We start from the raw sequence: 18,203 nt of genomic DNA, 5'->3' as shown, positions 1-18,203 counted from the left end.
CTCTCTCGTGTGCCAATTAATTATCGCTGCCGTCCCCACGACTCCATCCTCCTCCTCCGCCGCCGCCGCCTCAGCCGCCGTGCGAATCTATCTCCGGGTTGGGGGAGATGGCGGACGCCCTGGACATGTCCCTCGACGACCTCATCTCCAAGAACAAGTCCTCCTCCCAGCGCGGCCGTGGCCGCCGCAACCCGGCCTCGGGCTCGGGCTCGGGCTCGGCGTCGGGAGGACCCGCACCCGCCGGTCGCCGCTTCCAGGCTCGCGCCGCCACTCGCGCTGCCGCCGCGCCCTACCACCAATTCAACTTCCCGCCCCCGGTATGGTGAACTACTCCTCCTAATTCAGAGATCTGGAGCTCACTCAATCTAAACTTGCCTTCTGTTTTCCGGGGGGTCGGGGGAGCACAGGCGCCGGCGGCTTTTGCATATGCTGCCCAGCAGGCCCATGCCCATGCCCACGCCCAGGTGATGGCCATGGTGGCGCCGCCGACCGGGGTCGAAACGGGCACCAAGCTGTACATCTCCAACCTCGACTACAACGTCTCCAACGAGGACATCAAGGTAAGACCACTAGACCCTCCTCCTCCTAGAACCCTAGGAATAGCAGTCCCTGTTCTCCTGTGCGTGTTACCCATCTCAGCATACCTTTAACCTGGTTTCGACAGTAGGATAACATCGCAATCCACAGCTTCATCCTGAAGAAGTAGTAGACAAGGCTATCAATTATTTAGCTCTTTTTCGACGCCATCTATGGAATCCAATTCCATTATTCATATTGTTCTTTTACTGTCCAACCATACCACCGTAAAGCATTGGGAGTAGACAAGGCTCCGAATTATTTAGCTCCACGCCTTTAGAGCAACCAGGGGATTCTCTTAAGTCACTCTATAACATGCTGCTTAATTTGCCCAGGAACTCTTTGCTGAGGTGGGCGATCTCAAGAGGTACTCCATTAACTACGACAAGAGTGGAAGATCAAAGGTATTTACTATTTAGCCCTTACGCATCTCAACTTTGTTGCAGTATCTGCCTTTGAACACCTTTCACGTAGTTTGAGTGCTCACAGATCACCTCATTACTGTAACTCCATTCGCCAGGGAACTGCAGAGGTTATATTTTCAAGGAAATCAGATGCTCTAGCTGCTCTAAAGAGGTACAACAATGTGCAGCTTGACGGCAAACCTATGAAAATTGAGGTCATTGGAACAAATATTGAGGCACCACCACCACCTGCTATTTTTACTTTGAATACCCCGACGATAGGAAACTTCATTCCTTCCTACAGGTTAGTAGCAGATATCACATTTACTGAATTTTCTTACTGCTAAAATTGTTACTTGTCTAAATTACTGTCAAGCTAAAACTGTCTTCTAAGCACAATCCTTAGTTCCTTACCCTTTGGGTTGATTAGCGTTTGCACAATTAGGCAGCAGCTGCCACTGGCTGTTAAAGATTCATTAACATGGTTAGTATTCATGTATTGTGTAGTTAGTGACTAACTTAGCGTGTCATTAGTTTGACAATTTGCGGAATTGGACCGTCTTCATCGTCCAAAGTGCAAGCAAGGCATGAGTTACCTTTGCCTGCCTCATTTCTAGTAAAATCTTGTATGTTGTGGTACTTCTAATGCATTACTGTGTCTCGAAGTTCAGCATTGTTTTGTTTATTTGCCCAACTTGCTATCTGAGGGCTGAGGCAAGCGAAACTAGCCAACATGAGCAATAACTTTGAGAAGCAAGGGTATGTGTTGGTCCTTATTGCCTTGGGAGCTTAAAATGAGTGCGTGCGTGTGCACCAGGACGTGGACCAGGACCAGGACCAAAACATGACCAAAGGGAGAGCAAGCAGACTTTGCCCATAGGGAGGGCCGATTAGGCAAATATTTTGCCTTGCCCATGGCAGCAAGGACTTTTTTTTTAGCTCCCCCTAAGCTCCTAACCTTGCAAATTTCTTGGGCTAGCAAAGGAACCTTGCAAATTTCTTGGGCTAGCAAAGGAACCAAATATGCTTGTCAAAAAGATTACACTTCAATTAGCGATTCTCACAAGTATGAGTCAAAATAAAGTTAGTTCTATTAATCACCCTGTTCAATTTGCATTGTCATATATGCATTTTCAATCGTGTTGCGCAAATTCTTTTGGAAGATTTTGAGCAAGTGACATATCTAGTGGTACTGGATATTTGCAGTGGCGGACGTGGAAGGGGCGGTGATGGTGGTCGGGGATGGCCTCGGGGCAGAGGTGGATTCGGCGGGCGTAGTGCTGCTGGGCGTGGTCGAGGGCGCGGTGATGTTGGGCTTGGGCGAGGGAGGGGAGGGCGCGGCAGTCAGCCAGTTTCTGCCAATGATCTAGACGCAGACTTGGACAAGTACCACTCGGAAGCGATGCAGACCAGCTAAATGGCTTGGGCCCTGCCGCGCCTGCATCCCGCACAGCCATTAGCCTTGTGTAGGAAAAGATGCGGCCATGTATTTTATTAGATTGTAATTTGTGAGACAAATGAAGCGTCTGTCTTTGTTGTGTGATGATCAAGGTGGTGCGTTCCATTGTAGCTCTTTTTTCTCTTCCTCTGAGTTGTAGCAGTTGAGACGGTTGGACTAAGATGAGATTTTTATAAAGGGTGATCACAAGTGTTACATTTGCTGTCTGTTGATAGTAGTAGATGAGTGTTTTTCTTTTCGTTGAACAATGCAGTGCATTGATAGTAAGATGTACATGAGCATAGTACTTTTTTTTTTGTGTTGAGAATCGAGCATAGTACAATGTAGGCAGCATCAGCGACTAGGTTGGAGGCTGAGGTTCAGCATGTGAGCCTCCAGCTGCTGTGCCTCCTTCATCATCTCACCCATGCAAAACCCAATCGAGCCCAGGCAAACAGCAGCCAACTGCTCTTCTTCCTCCTGCTGTTGCTGCTGTGACAGTGCCTCCCTTGCATGGCCGAGGAAGGACCTGACCACCGCCATATCTTCGCAGAAGATTCCTTTGCCGGCCTCAAGGTCGACGTCCTCCTCCTCCAGCAGTGCCTCCAGGGATGCGGAGAGGGCGCCGTGGAAGCGCTTCATGTCTGCGCCTAGCTGCCGGCTGCCGCCGGCGTTGTCGATGAGAACGGCTCGGGCGTGCTGGTAGAGCCCAATCAGCTGCGCGATCCTGCTCAGGCTGCCATGAACCTTGTCGTAGCAGCTGGTCGGGAACGGCGCCAGCCACAGAAAGTTCGGCTCGCTGCCCGCCTCCGCCGCGTACTTCTTCAGCAGCGCCACCTGCTCCAGCAACGTCTTGTGCTGCTGCTGCTGCTGCTGCTTCGCTGACGACGTGGGTGTGAGTCCAACCACGCACTCCCGCAGCGCGGCGATGCAGCGGTGGAGCTGCGCCCTGGCCCTGGCGGTCGGCCTTGCCTTGCGCTGGAACACGAGGTCCGTCGCGACGGTGCAGGACAGGCCAATGAAGGTCTCCACGAGCCTGGTGATCGTGAAGGCCATGGGCGCCTCGTCGTACCTCCGTCCCACGATGATGATGCCGGACAGCGCGGCAGCAACACCGCCGGCAGGGCCGTATGCATGGCTGCGCTTGAGAAAGGTGGCGAGGACGATCCAGGGGAGGAGCGCCAGGAAGCGGAGCTCCATGAGGTGCGGCTGTTGTGAGAGGAGGCAGCCCAGCACGCCATAGACGGAACCGATGGCGGTGCCGTGGGCACGCGCGATGGCCACGGCCCATGTGGAGTCGCGGCCGGCGGTCATGGTGGTGGCGACGATGAGGCCGGACCAGAAGCCGTGGTCGTTGTTGAAGAGGAGGCCGAGAAGGACGGCGAGGCCCAGCGACACGGCGCACTTGGCCGCCGTCACCACTCTCTCCCATTCCAGCCCCCACCTCAGCCACACGCTTTTCTTCTTCTCCTGCTTCTTGGATGTCGTCTCCATGTGGCCAGTCTTATTTGGCGCCCCATGTTCTTGCAATTGACCTTCTTCTTCTTCTCCACTGCTGGCCTGTACCTCTTCGTCCTCCTCTTCTTCGGACAGGTAGAAGACATCGTCATCGTCGGTCGAATCCTCGGCATTTGTCGCTGCCGGAGTTACCTTGCTGTTGGTAGTCTTGGTCTGATCCGGATGGGAGGAGGCCAACTGCTGCAGGGTGCCATGACGGAGGAGATGCATGGAGAAGAGGAAGAGGAAAGGAGACAGCTCCTCGTGCCTCTCCGGCAACAACGTCGTCATCGTATCGTTTGTCAACATTAATGGTGATTGCTTGTTGATGGTCGTCTTGGTCATGGCGACGCTGGTGGTGGCGGTGCTGCTGCAGTGGTGGTGGCGATGTGTAGTGAGCATGGAGAGGCGTATCTGGTCTCTCATATGCTCCAACCAGCTGCTGCAGATCATAGGGCTGCTGCCGGCGATGGCAGCGCTGGTGAGCGCAATCTCCATTCCCTTGATGGGCATCTCGATGCGGCCGTGGTCTACCACCGCCTGCTGCGGCATCCACCGCCTGAGCACTGCTGGCACTCTCTCCCACTGCAAATCTCCCTGCACGCGTGCATGTGATAATCCAAGTTTAGTTCATCGTGTGTACGTACCAGATCCGTGCAAATTAAACTGATCACATGCATGCTTCTACTGCCTAATTATAGTAGTACTAACTCGCATGCATGCGGCATGCCGAAGACCAGTCATACTACTCGTTTTCTGACGAGGACTCCAATAGTACCAGGTAGCACTAGCGCTGCATTCCAGTGCATAGTGCTGGTCTACTTTTGGCATCTAGCAAGCTCTTTCGGTAGCTAAGCATGCACCCAACTGACGCAAGCAGGAATTTAGCACTAGATATGAATGAATGAATCTATGATACGCATGACATGCATGACTACTTTGCTAAAAAGAAAGATTTGTGCTTATTCTCATGCACGATCGTTAAACAAAATTACCTTAACGGCGGCCATGCGGCGGAGGAGGGCGGCGCTTGCGGACGCGAGACGGTTGGCCTGTGACATGCACGCTGCCATGCACCATCGCCGCCGTCTACCAGAGGCCGCGGCTGTTTCCTGGCCATCATCCGCGCAGGCGGTGTCGTTGGCGGTGAGGAGGAACGCGTCGACGAGCACCCTCACCCTCTCCGCCGCGGTCTCCATGTACGCCCTGCTCTTGTCCTCCACCTCCCGGGTGGCCAGCCGCGGGCACGGGAGCAGCACCGCCAGCAAGGCGGCCGCCACCCCCAGCGCCGTGCACAGCACCACGTTGGCGGGGTGCTCCAGCACCAGCTCGTGGCTCGTGCGGTCCCCTCGCCTGAACTTGGCCACGTAGATGATGATGATCTGCCCCAGCGCGATCCGCTTCGCCACGGGGCCCGGCGACTCCGGCAGCGCCACCGCGAACGTGCTCAGCGCCACCACGGCCGACGTGGCCAGCACCGACTCGGCGGCGCCCGTGCGGTGCGCCAGCCACAGCGCCAGGACGGAGGGGACGGCGCCCATGACGGTGGCGTGGAGCGCGCTGGCCGTCGCGCGCAGGGCGGTGCCCACGGTGGCGTCCGTGACGATGATGACGGTCACGACGTAGGAGAAGGCGGGGAAGGTGAGGTGGCGCTGCAGAGGCGGCGGCGCGTAGACGGACACGACGCCCACGATGGTGCAGGCCAGGGCGGCGCGGAGGCCCGACGCGAGGGACGGGCGCCAGCGCCGGCTCGTGCTGGTCCACATGGACGACGGCGGCGGCGCCACCGCGCTCACGTTGTTGTTGTTGGTTGCGGCCATGCCCATTCTCGGCTCGATCGCGCGCGCAGAGTGCATGCGAAGTGAGAAGACGACAGATGGAGAGCTTGGTGGGTAGTACATGTACGCATGTGCTTATATAGCTATAGCTAGTTAGCTACCGCGCGCATGAGGTCGTCATTGTATACTGCCTGGGCTGCAAAGTAGGCGCTTGGTGCTAGTGGCCATTCTGGTTGCTCCACTGCTTTTCACTACGTATAGACGTCAGCCATGGATGTGACATGCATGCTGCGAGCAGTGCTACAGAGACGACACATCTCCAGCCGAAAGCTGGACGATGGATCAAATCATCGATGGATGGCATTTTTTAGCAAATCAGCACCGTTTAAGATGGACATCGTCCGGATCTCGTCCATGCACTGTCGTGTGCAGAGTACTTCCGTATGCAAAGACACATCACACATGCATGGATGATCCTGTGATGTCAAAATATGGGAATTAGTTGGCTTTTATACATGCTTGGATAGAGAGAGCGCGTGCTCTAGTTATTAACTTGTGTCCAATTCCCCTCCCATCTTGAGAGTTCTTAGATTCGCAGACTTACAAAACCGTATAAATAGAAGAGAAAAACACCTAACTATGACATATATAATCCCTCCGTTCAAAATAAGTATCGATGACTAGTGTAAAGTTAGTAAAAAAAAGTGTCGATGATTAGTGCAGAGTTAGTAAAAGATGTACCAAATCAGTGACACTTATTTTAGAACGAAGGGGGTAGAAGTTTATGTAGGAGTACAAAACAGAGAACTGAAAACACACATGAATTTTGTAGATTAGCGGAAATAGGAGGGACATAAGAATGGTAATAAGAGCAGCCAAATTAAAATCAAATCACAGACATAAGTGAAATAAAGATGTTGCAGGTCCTCATCGAGTTTTTCATGTGCATTGAAATTCTACATAAAGGTATATATGTGTAAATCATATAACTTCTGTGTTTTTTTTCTTTGAAACTGGTATAGAATTAAATTAGTTGAGCGTAGGAGAAACTATCCTCAAATTTAATTGAAATGATAAGTGTCATACGTGTGGCACGAAGCAATCGCGCCCTGATGTTTTTTATAACTAAAGTTGCCATTCGAAAAAAAATAAACTAAGAAAAAACTGAAACTTGCCATCTGAAAAGAAAGTTGTCATGCTTGACAACTAAAGTTGCCACTCTCGCGACACTAAACTTGTTATAAAAAACGTTCGGAGTTGTCATGTGTTCGTGCCACACGTGTGACACTTATCAGGGTCTTAATAGGCGGAAACTGGTACAAGAAAATTGTTCTTTTTTTACTTGTCAAATTGATTATATAGTGCTGCCGGCAAGGACGAAAATATCTGAAAGTGAGATCAAAGGATAGTGTTCTTGTCTCTTTTTTTTTCCTCCTTACTCCCCTTTGAATCAATGGGATGGGTATATGTCACCAAAAAAACTTTCCACCTAATAATGGATCAAATGAGCCCTTCGAAGGGGCGTCTTAATTAGTTACCAGAATACAATTCTATAGGTACTAGAAGATGCCTTCAAGTTGCAGCAGAATTTCTTTTTGGGAACCCGGCAAAAGGTGCAAAGGAAATTCTTAGTTAGCAATATTTTACATATATACATGGGATGATTGAGGTTCAGTCATGAAATTCACATCAGATTAATTTGGATGACACGCGTAACTAGGTCTATGTCAAAGAAAGTATTACCAACAATGTCAGCATGGGTAGTCGGATGGTTTAACTGTTTTCTGCCAAATGGCGGTGAACTGGTGATCATGTACATTCAGTCTGGATGTCTTGGCAGTCATTGAAATGACCAGAAAAGAGAAACTGAAGAACTATATGCAATATTGTGAAAAGAGTGATGCATGGAAGCTCATCAAAACCAGAATAATAGTCGGTTGGGTTTAATTCTTAATTGGTTTGCTCACGATAGTATTTGTGCACCCAATCTGGAACTCTAAATAGGCTGAGAAAAGAGTGATATGATCATGTACTGTCTTCACCATATATGGAAGAGGAAATTAGCACTAATTCATCCGTGGGGACCATTGGCTTAACATATACAGATGCCATTCGCTTACAACCACAAGCTCTCAACTCTGTGGTGGAATCTCAATGTTAGCAGGGCCACAAAAAATTCTAACCAATTAACTAAGTCCTGCATGATCAATTCCATTCTTCTCATATGATTGTTGCACATGCATACAGACATGCCTAAATCTATGATCCTTCTCTTTATAAATGTACGATGTTTTAGAAATTGTAAAATATCTCTTCAGATTTTACTTTAGGTTCAGGCACAAATTTGTCATGATAGTATAATTGAATCAAACGAAAATGCGTTCAAGAATACTTGTTTTATGCCAATATAGTGAATAGACAACAATATATCTTAAGCACTCCAGTCGAACTCACTTTTATAATGAATTATTTTATGTGAAGCAATATATTTTTCAAAAACACCGACAATCCAAGTGTCGGGTAGGGAGACCGTATCAATGCACTGAAGGACTTCAATATAGATATTGTGGAAGCTGGAAGGAGATCAATGTCCTGAAGGTTTTATACATATATCTTGGCTCAAAAGGAGTAGCATGCATGTGTGTTTGTTCTAGATGGAACTAATGCTTGGTTCATATGCATACAAGCATGCATGCTGTGAAGTAGATTGCTTGGCAAGGCTCAAAGGGTAGTGCTACTGTACTATAGTTAGTCGATGACAGGAATCAATGCGTTCCACCTCAACATACAGGGGGGAACATATATAAGTGGATCCCGTTTCTTTCAACAATGTTTGACGTATCAAACCATTCAGATGGAGAGGGAGCATGAGATGTGGCGACCAGAGGATTCTAGCTTGCTGGTGACCGAACTTGGCAAGGCCGGAGTGGCCTCAGGAGGCCATGAAAGGTTGAATGGCAGGGTTAAAAGTGGGTTCGCTTAGCTAGGCCAACGAGCATATGTATTTATATTTATATTTGTAAGAAAGAATTCCACTTTGGTCTCTCTAGCTTTATATGGTGCATATATAGCTGTTTTTCTAAAGTGACTGCTAGAGAGAGAGAGACAGTCAAGTCAGAGAGAGAGAGAGAGAGAGAGAGAGAGAGAGATGGGATCGATCTGGTTTGCCGTGCAGTCGACCACGTACGGCCTGCCGTCCCTAGTTGCACCCGTAGCACGTAGCAGTGTAGTGGCTGAGCCAGGAAGAATATCTGAGGTAGCTTTGGCCCTTGGATTGCACGGAAGGGGCACCTGATGTTCCTACCTAATTTCCTCCCTTCTAAATCAGCCTGGTGGCCAGCATACCTAGAACAAAGTTGGTTAAAGGCAGACCTTCTCTCTTCTCTTTCTAGTGCACCTTCAACACGCACGCATGCACCATATTTTTCCCAGTTGCATTTACTGCGTATGCATGCATGCCCACAAATGTGTATATTGCTCATGCCATGCTCCAATATGTACTTTGGTCTTCTTCTTTAGTTTGAACCGGCCTAGCTCGATCGGCCACTTGATGATCAAAGCGTCCCTGACCACTTGTCTTGTACAACGTCCAAAAGTTCATTTAGTTTTTCAGGACCTTTAATCTCGTTTCTAGTGCCATCACGAAAAAATTATTTTCTAGTAAATGGTAGAGCTCCTACCAAACACAAGAATGAGGCCCAAGCACGAGTGGGACACATTCCATTCCACTTGATGATTCATACCAAACACATCCTTAGGGGATGGACGGAGCAGGTACGGACCGACGGTATGCGGTGGATTGGGGTGTACAATTGAGACCGGTGGTTAGGGGAAATTAGCATGCAGGTTTGATCCAATATTTAAACGAGTTTTTTAGGCAATTACTATTTTCTGTATTTGGATTTTCGTAAGAGCATCAAAAGTAATTTTTTACATCATCAAAAACATGCAATTATCGAAAAAGGCTTTCGCCTTGCTTTATAAATAAAGCAACCACCAAGCACAGAGTAACAGGTCACAACGGAACACACAACATACCAACACAACGCCACCGCAAACAGGGTCTAGCATCCACACACAATCCAACACAAAGAGACCCAAGTTCCGCTGTGGGCACAACATAACAAACCCAACACAGACACACACGAAACACCCCTGGATGACGGTGGCGGCGGTGAGAAGACGACAAACTAATCTGGTTCTAGTGGTGGCGGGGGAAGCGGTGGAGCCAACCGGAGAGCCATCGCGCGAAGCTGGGTGATGATGGAGGTGATGGCGTCTCTCTCCCTGGGACGGCTAAGTGGCCGCCAAAGCTGCAAGTAACCAGACCATTTGAACAAAGCGTCAGTAGCATGACGAAGAGGGGTACGCTGAATCACAAGTTTATTCCTAACAGTCCACAACGTCCAGGCAAGAACCCCAATGGTCAGCCACCTAATGTGGCGCAACGCGGGGGGTCGCTTGGAGTTCGGCAAAGAGAGCGGAGAAGTTGGTATGGTCCCAGCTTCCACCCACAATCTCGCCGAAACAGCTTCATAGGAACTGCGCGGACAAGCAGGTGAAGAAGATATGGTTCGAATCCTATTTAGGCCCACAGAGTGGGCGACGCCCATCACCATGGCCATTGCGCTTTAGAACCTCTGCGCCAGAAGGAAGGCGGCCGCGAATCCATTGCCACAGGAAGATCCTAATTTTCAAGGGAAGGTGAATCTCCCAAATGGAGGAAAGCGCCTCATGGCCGAGCGAGGGGGCGATGGCCAGGTAGAGAGATTTGGTGGAGAATTGACCAGACGGCTCGAGGCGCCATCTGGCGCGGTCATCGTCAGTCGTGAGATCTGGCTCATGGAGTGCAATACAGTCAAGCAACTCCTGCCAGTCTGCATTCTCATCCGGACCAAAAGGCCTTCGGAATGCAAGCCGCCCTATGTCAATAAGGTGGGGTCGCCACGGAGATCTGCGGGGCAACCGCGATGGAGAACATGTCCGGAAAGCGGGCCGCAAGGGGCGTGTCACCAGTCCAGCAATCGAACCAGAACAGCATGGCGGTGCCGGAGCCAATCTCGATCGAGGTCCCGATCCGGAGGACAGGGAGGAGCTGAATGATGGATTGCCAGAACTGGGAGCCCCCATATCGCTGACAGAAGGCTAGAGGCTGGCCTCGGAGGTATTTCTGCTGAATGATGCGTAGCCACAGGCCACCATCTCCGTTGCTAATCTACCAGAGCCACCGAGTCAGAAGGGCAATGTTCATGCGTTTGGAGGACATGATCCCGAGGCCACCCTGGTCGCGAGGTTTGCAGATCTTAGACCACCTGACCATGTGGTACTTCTGCTTATCACCCTCGCCGGCCCAGAAGAAACGCCCCTGAACGGTGGCAATCTCGTGATGTAGAGTCTCCGGAAGGCTGTAGAAGCTCATGATGAACAAGAGGAGGCTAGAGAGGGATGAGTTAATGAGCACCGTACGGGCCGCTTTCGAAAGCCACCGACCCTGCCAAGGCTCGATCCGGTGCTAGAGCTTCCCCACCGTGGGGCGCAGCTCGACCACCGTAAGTCTGGTGTCACTAATGGGTATCCCCAGATAAGACGTGGGGAAACACCCAAGCTGGCAGTTAAGCCTATCCGCTATGCTCTGTCGCTCATCTTGGGCGTAGCCCAAGACCATAACCTCACTCTTGTTGAAGTTGATCCGAAGGCCGGACATCTGCTGGAAGCACAATAAGAGGAACTTGAGGTTCGAGATATCACTCTCCGACCCCTCCACCATGATAATGGTGTCGTCCGCATATTGGAGAAGGGAGATCCCATTGCCTCCAACTAGATGCGAGACAATCCCCTTAATGTGACCCGCCGCCTTGGCCTTATCGAGGATGGCCGCCAGCGCATCTACAACCATGTTGAACAGGAACAGGGAGAAGGGGTCGCCCTGGCGCACCCCACAAAATGTGGGGAAGAATGGGCTGATCTCCCCATTAATGTTCACCGCGGTGCGGCCTGATGAGACCATCTGCATCACTCTGGTCACCCACCTATCATCAAAGCCCTTCTGAAGCAGACATTCCCGAAGGAAGGTCCAGCTGACCGTGTCATATGCCTTGTGGAAGTCCAGTTTCAGGAAGACTGCCTTAAGGTGTTTGGCGTGCACCTCATGGAGAGCTTCGTGGAACACCAAGACTCCATCAAGGATATAGCGGCCCTGGATGAAGGCCGACTGATCAGGGTGGGTGCTCCGGTCAGCTATAGGGGCCACCCTAATGGCGTACCCCTTCACGAGGATGCGGAAGATGACATTAATCACTGTAATCGGTCAAAATTGCCAGATGTTCGAGGCTCTCATCACCTTAGGGATGAGAGTGATTACACCATAGTTCAGTCGGGAGAGGTCAATGGTCCCAGCCATGAACTCATCAAATAGGGCCATCACCTCCGGTTTGATCACCTCCCAGAAGGTCTGGAAGAACTTCACTGGGAGGCCATCCGGGCCGGGAGCCAAGGAGGGGTTCATGCCCTTAATAGCCTCCCAAACTTCAGCCTCCGAGAACGGGGCCGTGAGGGTCGCGTTATCCACAGGTGAGACGCAGCAGTGGGCAGGCCAAATGTCTTGCGCAAGTGCAAGACCTCCCCGAGGGGAGGCAGAGAATAGGTCTTTGTAGAAGCCATCGACATGTGCCCGGATGTCCTCCGGCCGCTGAAGGAGGGTCGGTCCATCCCACAGGAGGGGGATGGAGTTACGGCGTCTACGGCCATTAGCAACAGCCTGGAAGTAGGCAGTATTAGCGTCCCCCTTGAGGACCCTATTCTGCGTACACCGCAAGCGCCAGTAGGCCTCCTCGTCAGTGTAGATGATCGTGAGCTGATCTTCCAAGTCGTATCTCAGCATACATTCGTCTGCCGAGAGGCCAGCGGCGTCGGCCCGCATATCGAGGGCCTGGATACCCTCAAGGAGGGACTTCTTCCACTCATGAATGTCCCGACCCACGTTTGCACCCCACCCTTTCATGAATTTCCGCGACCGCTTGGCGCAGAAGTGCCAAGAATCAACAGCCGACAGGGCCCTATGGGGGCATCCCTCGCCTCGCGCCACCTGGCGACCACCGCGGCAGTAAATCCTGGCTGACGCATCCAGAAGGTCTCGAAGCGGAAGCGTGGCGACAGAGGGGGGCGCTCATTCTCCGAAGAGAGGAGAAGGGGAACGTGGTCAGAGCCAATCTGCGTAATCGCCCGAAGCGATGCTAGGGGACACCGAATGTCCCACTCAGGGGAGGCGAAGACTCGATCGAGGACCGAGTGAGTCGGATCAACTTGGCGGTTAGTCCAAGTGAACCTGGCCCCGACACGATCGAGTTCCCACAGCCCCATATCAGCGATGCAATCATTGAATAATTGCATCCGAGGAAAGTTCACTAAATTATTGCTCTTGTCTTCTACCGTCCGGATGAGGTTGAAATCGCTGCCCACTACTACCGAAAACTGGGTCGACGCAACCTTCCTTCGGAGCTCAGCAAGGAAGGTCTCAGACCTGCGGTGGTCGGCCAGACCATAAACCGCAATGATCTCCCATTTAAAATTTAAGGCCCTTTCGAAGACCTCCATGCTGACAAAGAACTCGCCCCGGTCCATGCCCCCTACCTCAAGGGTGGCATCCTTCACACCTAGGAGGATGCCACCCGAGTGGCCCATACTCCCACTAGAAGGGAGCCAGTGCCAGGCGAACAGGTCGGAGCTCAGATGTTCAAGTTCCGACAGGTAGAATTCCGTACGCACCGTTTCTTGAATGGCTACAATGTCAATACGCTCGGTTCGCATGTACTCAATGAGTTGGCGGTGGCGACCATCTTGGCCGAAACCGCGGATGTTCCAGAATAGGGCTCGCATCTGCTACCTCTTGAGCACTACGCTGGTTTTCCCCGAAGAGGAAGGGATGATGCAGCAAAGTAGCGTAAGTATTTCTCTCAGTTTTTGAGAACCAAAGTATCAATCCAGTAGGAGGCTACGCGCGAGTCCCTCGTACCTGCATAAAACAAATAAATCCTCGCAACCAACGGGAATAGGGGTTGTCAATCCCTACACGGCCACTTACGAGAGTGAGATCTGATAAATATGATAAGATAATATTTTTTGGTGTTTTTGTGATAAAGATGCAAAGTAAAATAAAGGCAAAGTAAAGAGCAAAGGAAATAACAAAGTAGTAGGAGATTAATATGATAAAGATAGACCCGGGGGCCATAGGTTTCACTAGTGGCTTCTCTCAAGAGCATACGTATTCTACGGTGGGTGAACAAATTACTATTGAGCAATTGACAGAATTGAGCATAGTTATGAGAATATCTAGGTATGATCATGTATATAGGCATCACGTCCGAGACAAGTAGACCGACTCCTGCCTGCATCTACTACTATTACTCCACTCATCGACCGCTATCCAGCATGCATCTAGAGTATTAAGTTAAAAACAGAGTAACGCCTTAAGCAAGATGCCATGATGTAGAGGGATAAACTCATGCAATATGATGAAAACCCCATCTTGTTATCCTCGATGGCAACAATACAATACGTGCCTTGCTGCCCCTACTGTCACTGGGAAACGACACCGCAAGATTGAACCCAAAGCTAAGCACTTCTCCCATTGCAAGAAAGATCAATCTAGTAGGCCAAACCAGACTGATAATTCGAAGAGACTTGCAAAGATAACCAATCATACATAAAATAATTCAGAGAAGATTCAAATATTGTTCATAGATAGACTTGATCATAAACCCACAATTCATCGGTCTCAACAAACACACCACAAAAAGAAGATTACATCGAATAGTTCTCCACAAGAGAGGGGGAGAACATTGTATTGAGATCCAAAAAGAGAGAAGAAGCCATCTAGCTAATAACTATGGACCCGTAGGTCTGAGGTAAACTACTCACACTTCATCGGAGGGGTTATGGTGTTGATGTAGAAGCCCTCCGTGATCGATGCCCCCTCCGGCGGAGCTCCGGAACAGGCCCCAAGATGGGATCTCGTGGATACATAAAATTGCGGCAGTAGAATTAGGTTTTTGGCTCCGTATCTGATCGTTTGGGGGTACGTAGGTATATATAGGAGGAAGGAGTACGTCGGTGGAGCAACAAGGGGCACACGAGGGTGGAGGGCGTGCCTGGGAGGGGGGGGGGGGGTAGGCGCGCCCCTACCTCGTGGCCTCCTCTTTTGTGTCTTGACGTAGGGTCCAAGTCTCCTGGGTCTCGTTCGTTGAGAAAATCACGTTCCCGAAGGTTTCATTCCGTTTGGACTCCGTTTGATATTCCTTTTCTTCGAAACCCTAAAACAGGCAAAACACAACAATTCTGGGCCGGGCCTCCGATTAATAGGTTAGTCCCAAAAATAATACAAAAGTGGAAAATAAAGCCCAATAATGTCCAAAATAGTAGATAATATAGCATGGAGCAATCAAAAATTATAGATACGTTGGAGACGTATCAAGCATCCCCAAGCTTAATTCCTGCTCGTCCTCAAGTAGGTAAATGATAAAAACATAATTTTTGATGCGGAGTGCTACTTGGCATAATTTTAATGTAATTCTTCTTAATTGTGGTATGAATATTCAGATCTGAAAGATTCAAGACAAAAGTTTAATATTGACATAAAAATGATAATACTTCAAGCATACTAACAAAGTAATTATGTCTTCTCAAAATAGCATGGCCAAAGAAAGTTATCCCTACAAAATCATATAGTCTGGCTATGCTCCATCTTCACCACACAAAATATTTAAATCATGCACAACCCTGACAAGCCAAGTAATTGTTTCATACTTTTGGTGTTCTCTAACTTTTTCAATCTTCATGCAATACATGAGCGTGAGCCATGGATATAGCACTATAGGTGGAATAGAATGGTGGTTGTGGAGAAGACAAAAAGGGAGATGATAGTCTCACATCAACTAGGCGTATCAACGGGCTATGGAGATGCCCATCAATAGATATCAATGTGAGTGAGTAGGGATTGCCATGCAACGGATGCACTAGAGCTATAAGTATATGAAAGCTCAAAAAGAAACTAAGTGGGTGTGCATCCAACTTGCTTGCTCATGAAGACCTAGGGCATTTTGAGGAAGCCCATCATTGGAGTATATAAGCCAAGTTTTATAATGAAAATTTCCCACTAGTATATGAAAGTGACGAAATGAGAGACTCTCTACTATGAATATCATGGTGCTACTTTGAAGCACAAGTGTGGTAAAAGGATAGTAGCATTGCCCCTTCTCTCTTTTTTCTCTCAATTTTTTGGGCCTTTTCTCCTTTTTTTGGCCTCTTCCCCCTTTTTTTCGTCTGGAGTCTCATCCCGACTTGTGGGGGAATCTTAGTCTACATCATCCTTTCCTTACTGGGACAATGCTCTAATAATGATGATCATCACACTTTTATTTTCTTACAACTCAACAATTACAACTCGATACTTAGAACAAAATATGACTCTATATGAATGCCTCCGGCGGTGTACCGGGATATGCAATGACTCATGAGTGACATGTATGAAAGAATTATGAACGGTGGCTTTGCCACAAATACGATGTCGACTACATGATCATGCTAAGCAATATGACAATAATGGAGTGTGTCATAATAAACGGAACGGGGGAAAGTTGCATGGCAATATATCTCGGAATGGCTATGGAAATGCCATAATAGGTAGGTATGGTGGCTGTTTTGAGGAGGGTATATGATGGGTGTATGATACCGGCGAAAGGTGTGCGGTATTAGAGAGGCTAGCAATGATGGAAGGGTGAGAGTGCATATAATCCATGGACTCAACATTAGTCATAAAGAACTCATATACTTATTGCAAAAATCTATAAGTTATCAATGCAAAGTATTACGCGCATGCTCCTAGGGGGATAGATTGGTAGGAAAAGACCATCGCTCGTCCCCGACCGCCACTCATAAGGAAGACAATCAAAAAATAAATCATGCTCCGACTTCATCACATAACGGTTCACCATACGTGCATGCTACGAGAATCACAAACTTTAACACAAGTATTTCTCAAATTCACAACTACTCAACTAGCACAACTTTAATATCACCATCTTCATATCTCAAAACAATTATCAAGCATCAAACTTATCATAGTATTCAACACACTCATAAGAAAGTTTTATTATTAATCTTGTATACCAAGCATATTAGGATTTTAAGCAAATTACCATGCTATTTAAGACTCTCAAAATAATCTAAGTGAAGCATGAGAGATCAATAGTTTCTATAAAACAAATCCACCACCGTGCTCTAAAAGATATAAGTGAAGTACTAGAGCAAAACTGTATAACTCAAAAGATATAAGCGAAGCACATAGAGTATTCTAAAAAATTCCAAATCATGTATGGATCTCTCAAAAGGTGTGTACAGCAAGGATGATTGTGGTAAACTAACAAATAAAGACTCAAATAATACAAGACGCTCCAAGCAAAATACATATCATGTGGTGAATAAAAATATAGCTCCAAGTAAAATTACCGATAGAAGTAGACGAAAGAGGGGATGCCTTCCGGGGCATCCCCAAGCTTTGGCTTTTAGGTGTCCTTAGATTATATTGGGTTTTCCATGGGCATCCCCAATCTTAGGCTCTTGCCACTCCTTGTTCCATAATCCATCAAATCTTTACCCAAAACATGAAAACTTCACAACACAAAACTTAAAGTAGAAAATCTCGTGAGCTCCGTTAGCGAAAGAAAACAATAGACCAATTCAAGGTACTATAATGAACTCATTATTTATTTATATTGGTGTTATACCTACTGTATTCCAACTTCTCTATGGTTTATAAACTATTTTACTAGCCATAGATTCATCAAAATAAGCAAACAACACACGAAAAACAGAATCTGTCAAAAACAGAGAAGACTGTAGTAATCTGTATCTAGCGCAAGATCTGGAACCTCAAAATTCTAAAATAAATTTCTGGACGTGAGGAATTTATCTATTAATCATCTTCAAAAAGAATTAACTAAATAGCACTTTTCAAATAAAAATGGCAGTAGTTCTCGTGAGCGCTAAAGTTTCTGTTTTTTTACAGCAAGTGTAACAATACTTTCCCCAAGTCTTCCCAACGGTTCTACTTGGCACAAACACTAATTAAACACAAAAAACACAATCAAAATAGAGTCTAGATAAATTATTTATTACCAAATAGGAGAAAAAAGAAAGGAATAAAAATAAAATTGGGTTGCCTCCCAACAAGCGCTATCGTTTAACGCCCCTAGCTAGGCATAACAAGCAATGATAGATCTAGGTATTGCCATCTTTGGTAGGCAATCCATAAGTGGCTCTCATAATAGATTCATAAGGTAATTTAATTTTCTTTCTAGGAAAGTGTTCCATGCCTTTCCTTAATGGAAATTGGAATCTAATATTTCCTTCCTTCATAACAATAATTGCACCAATCGTTCTAAGGAAAGGTCTACCAAGAATAATAGGACATGAAGGATTGCAATCTATGTCAAGAACAATAAAATCTACGGGCAC

At 48.1% G+C, this 18,203-nt stretch overlaps 2 protein-coding genes across 2 annotated transcripts; one reads left to right on the top strand and one right to left on the bottom strand.

Moving 5' to 3' along the window:
* Positions 1-12: 12 nt before the first annotated feature.
* Positions 13-2,634, top strand: LOC125508823 (THO complex subunit 4B-like). The gene is made up of 5 exons (XM_048673617.1): positions 13-317; positions 408-560; positions 912-980; positions 1,097-1,284; positions 2,187-2,634. Exons 1-5 carry the CDS (start codon positions 108-110, stop codon positions 2,395-2,397), a joined length of 831 nt encoding a protein of 276 aa, XP_048529574.1. The 5' UTR covers positions 13-107; the 3' UTR covers positions 2,398-2,634.
* An 80-nt stretch (positions 2,635-2,714) lies between these two features.
* LOC125508822 lies at positions 2,715-5,853 on the bottom strand. The gene is made up of 2 exons (XM_048673616.1): positions 4,911-5,853; positions 2,715-4,512 (listed from the first exon to the last, which is right to left on the bottom strand). The coding sequence occupies exons 1-2, from the start codon at positions 5,814-5,816 to the stop codon at positions 2,773-2,775; spliced, it is 2,646 nt and encodes an 881-aa protein (XP_048529573.1). The 5' UTR covers positions 5,817-5,853; the 3' UTR covers positions 2,715-2,772.
* Between the last annotated feature and the right edge of the window lie 12,350 nt (positions 5,854-18,203).

The sequence above is a fragment of the Triticum urartu genome, chromosome 5, assembly GCF_003073215.2.
Source record: "Triticum urartu cultivar G1812 chromosome 5, Tu2.1, whole genome shotgun sequence".
Taxonomy (NCBI): Eukaryota; Viridiplantae; Streptophyta; class Magnoliopsida; order Poales; family Poaceae; genus Triticum; species Triticum urartu.
The sequence above is the reverse complement of the archived record's forward strand: the minus strand, read 5'-3'. Positions and strand labels throughout refer to the sequence as shown.

Excerpts from the sequence above, each read along its gene's own strand:
- LOC125508822 (XM_048673616.1), bottom strand. The coding sequence starts at position 5,816 with ATGTACTACCCACCAAGCTCTCCATCTGTCGTCTTCTCACTTCGCATG. Across the intron at positions 4,513-4,910 it reads GCCGCATGGCCGCCGTTAAG|GGAGATTTGCAGTGGGAGAG; the intron begins GTAATTTTGTTT and ends GCACGCGTGCAG.
- LOC125508823 (XM_048673617.1), top strand. The coding sequence starts at position 108 with ATGGCGGACGCCCTGGACATGTCCCTCGACGACCTCATCTCCAAGAAC. Across the intron at positions 318-407 it reads AATTCAACTTCCCGCCCCCG|GCGCCGGCGGCTTTTGCATA; the intron begins GTATGGTGAACT and ends GGGGGAGCACAG. Across the intron at positions 1,285-2,186 it reads AACTTCATTCCTTCCTACAG|TGGCGGACGTGGAAGGGGCG; the intron begins GTTAGTAGCAGA and ends GGATATTTGCAG.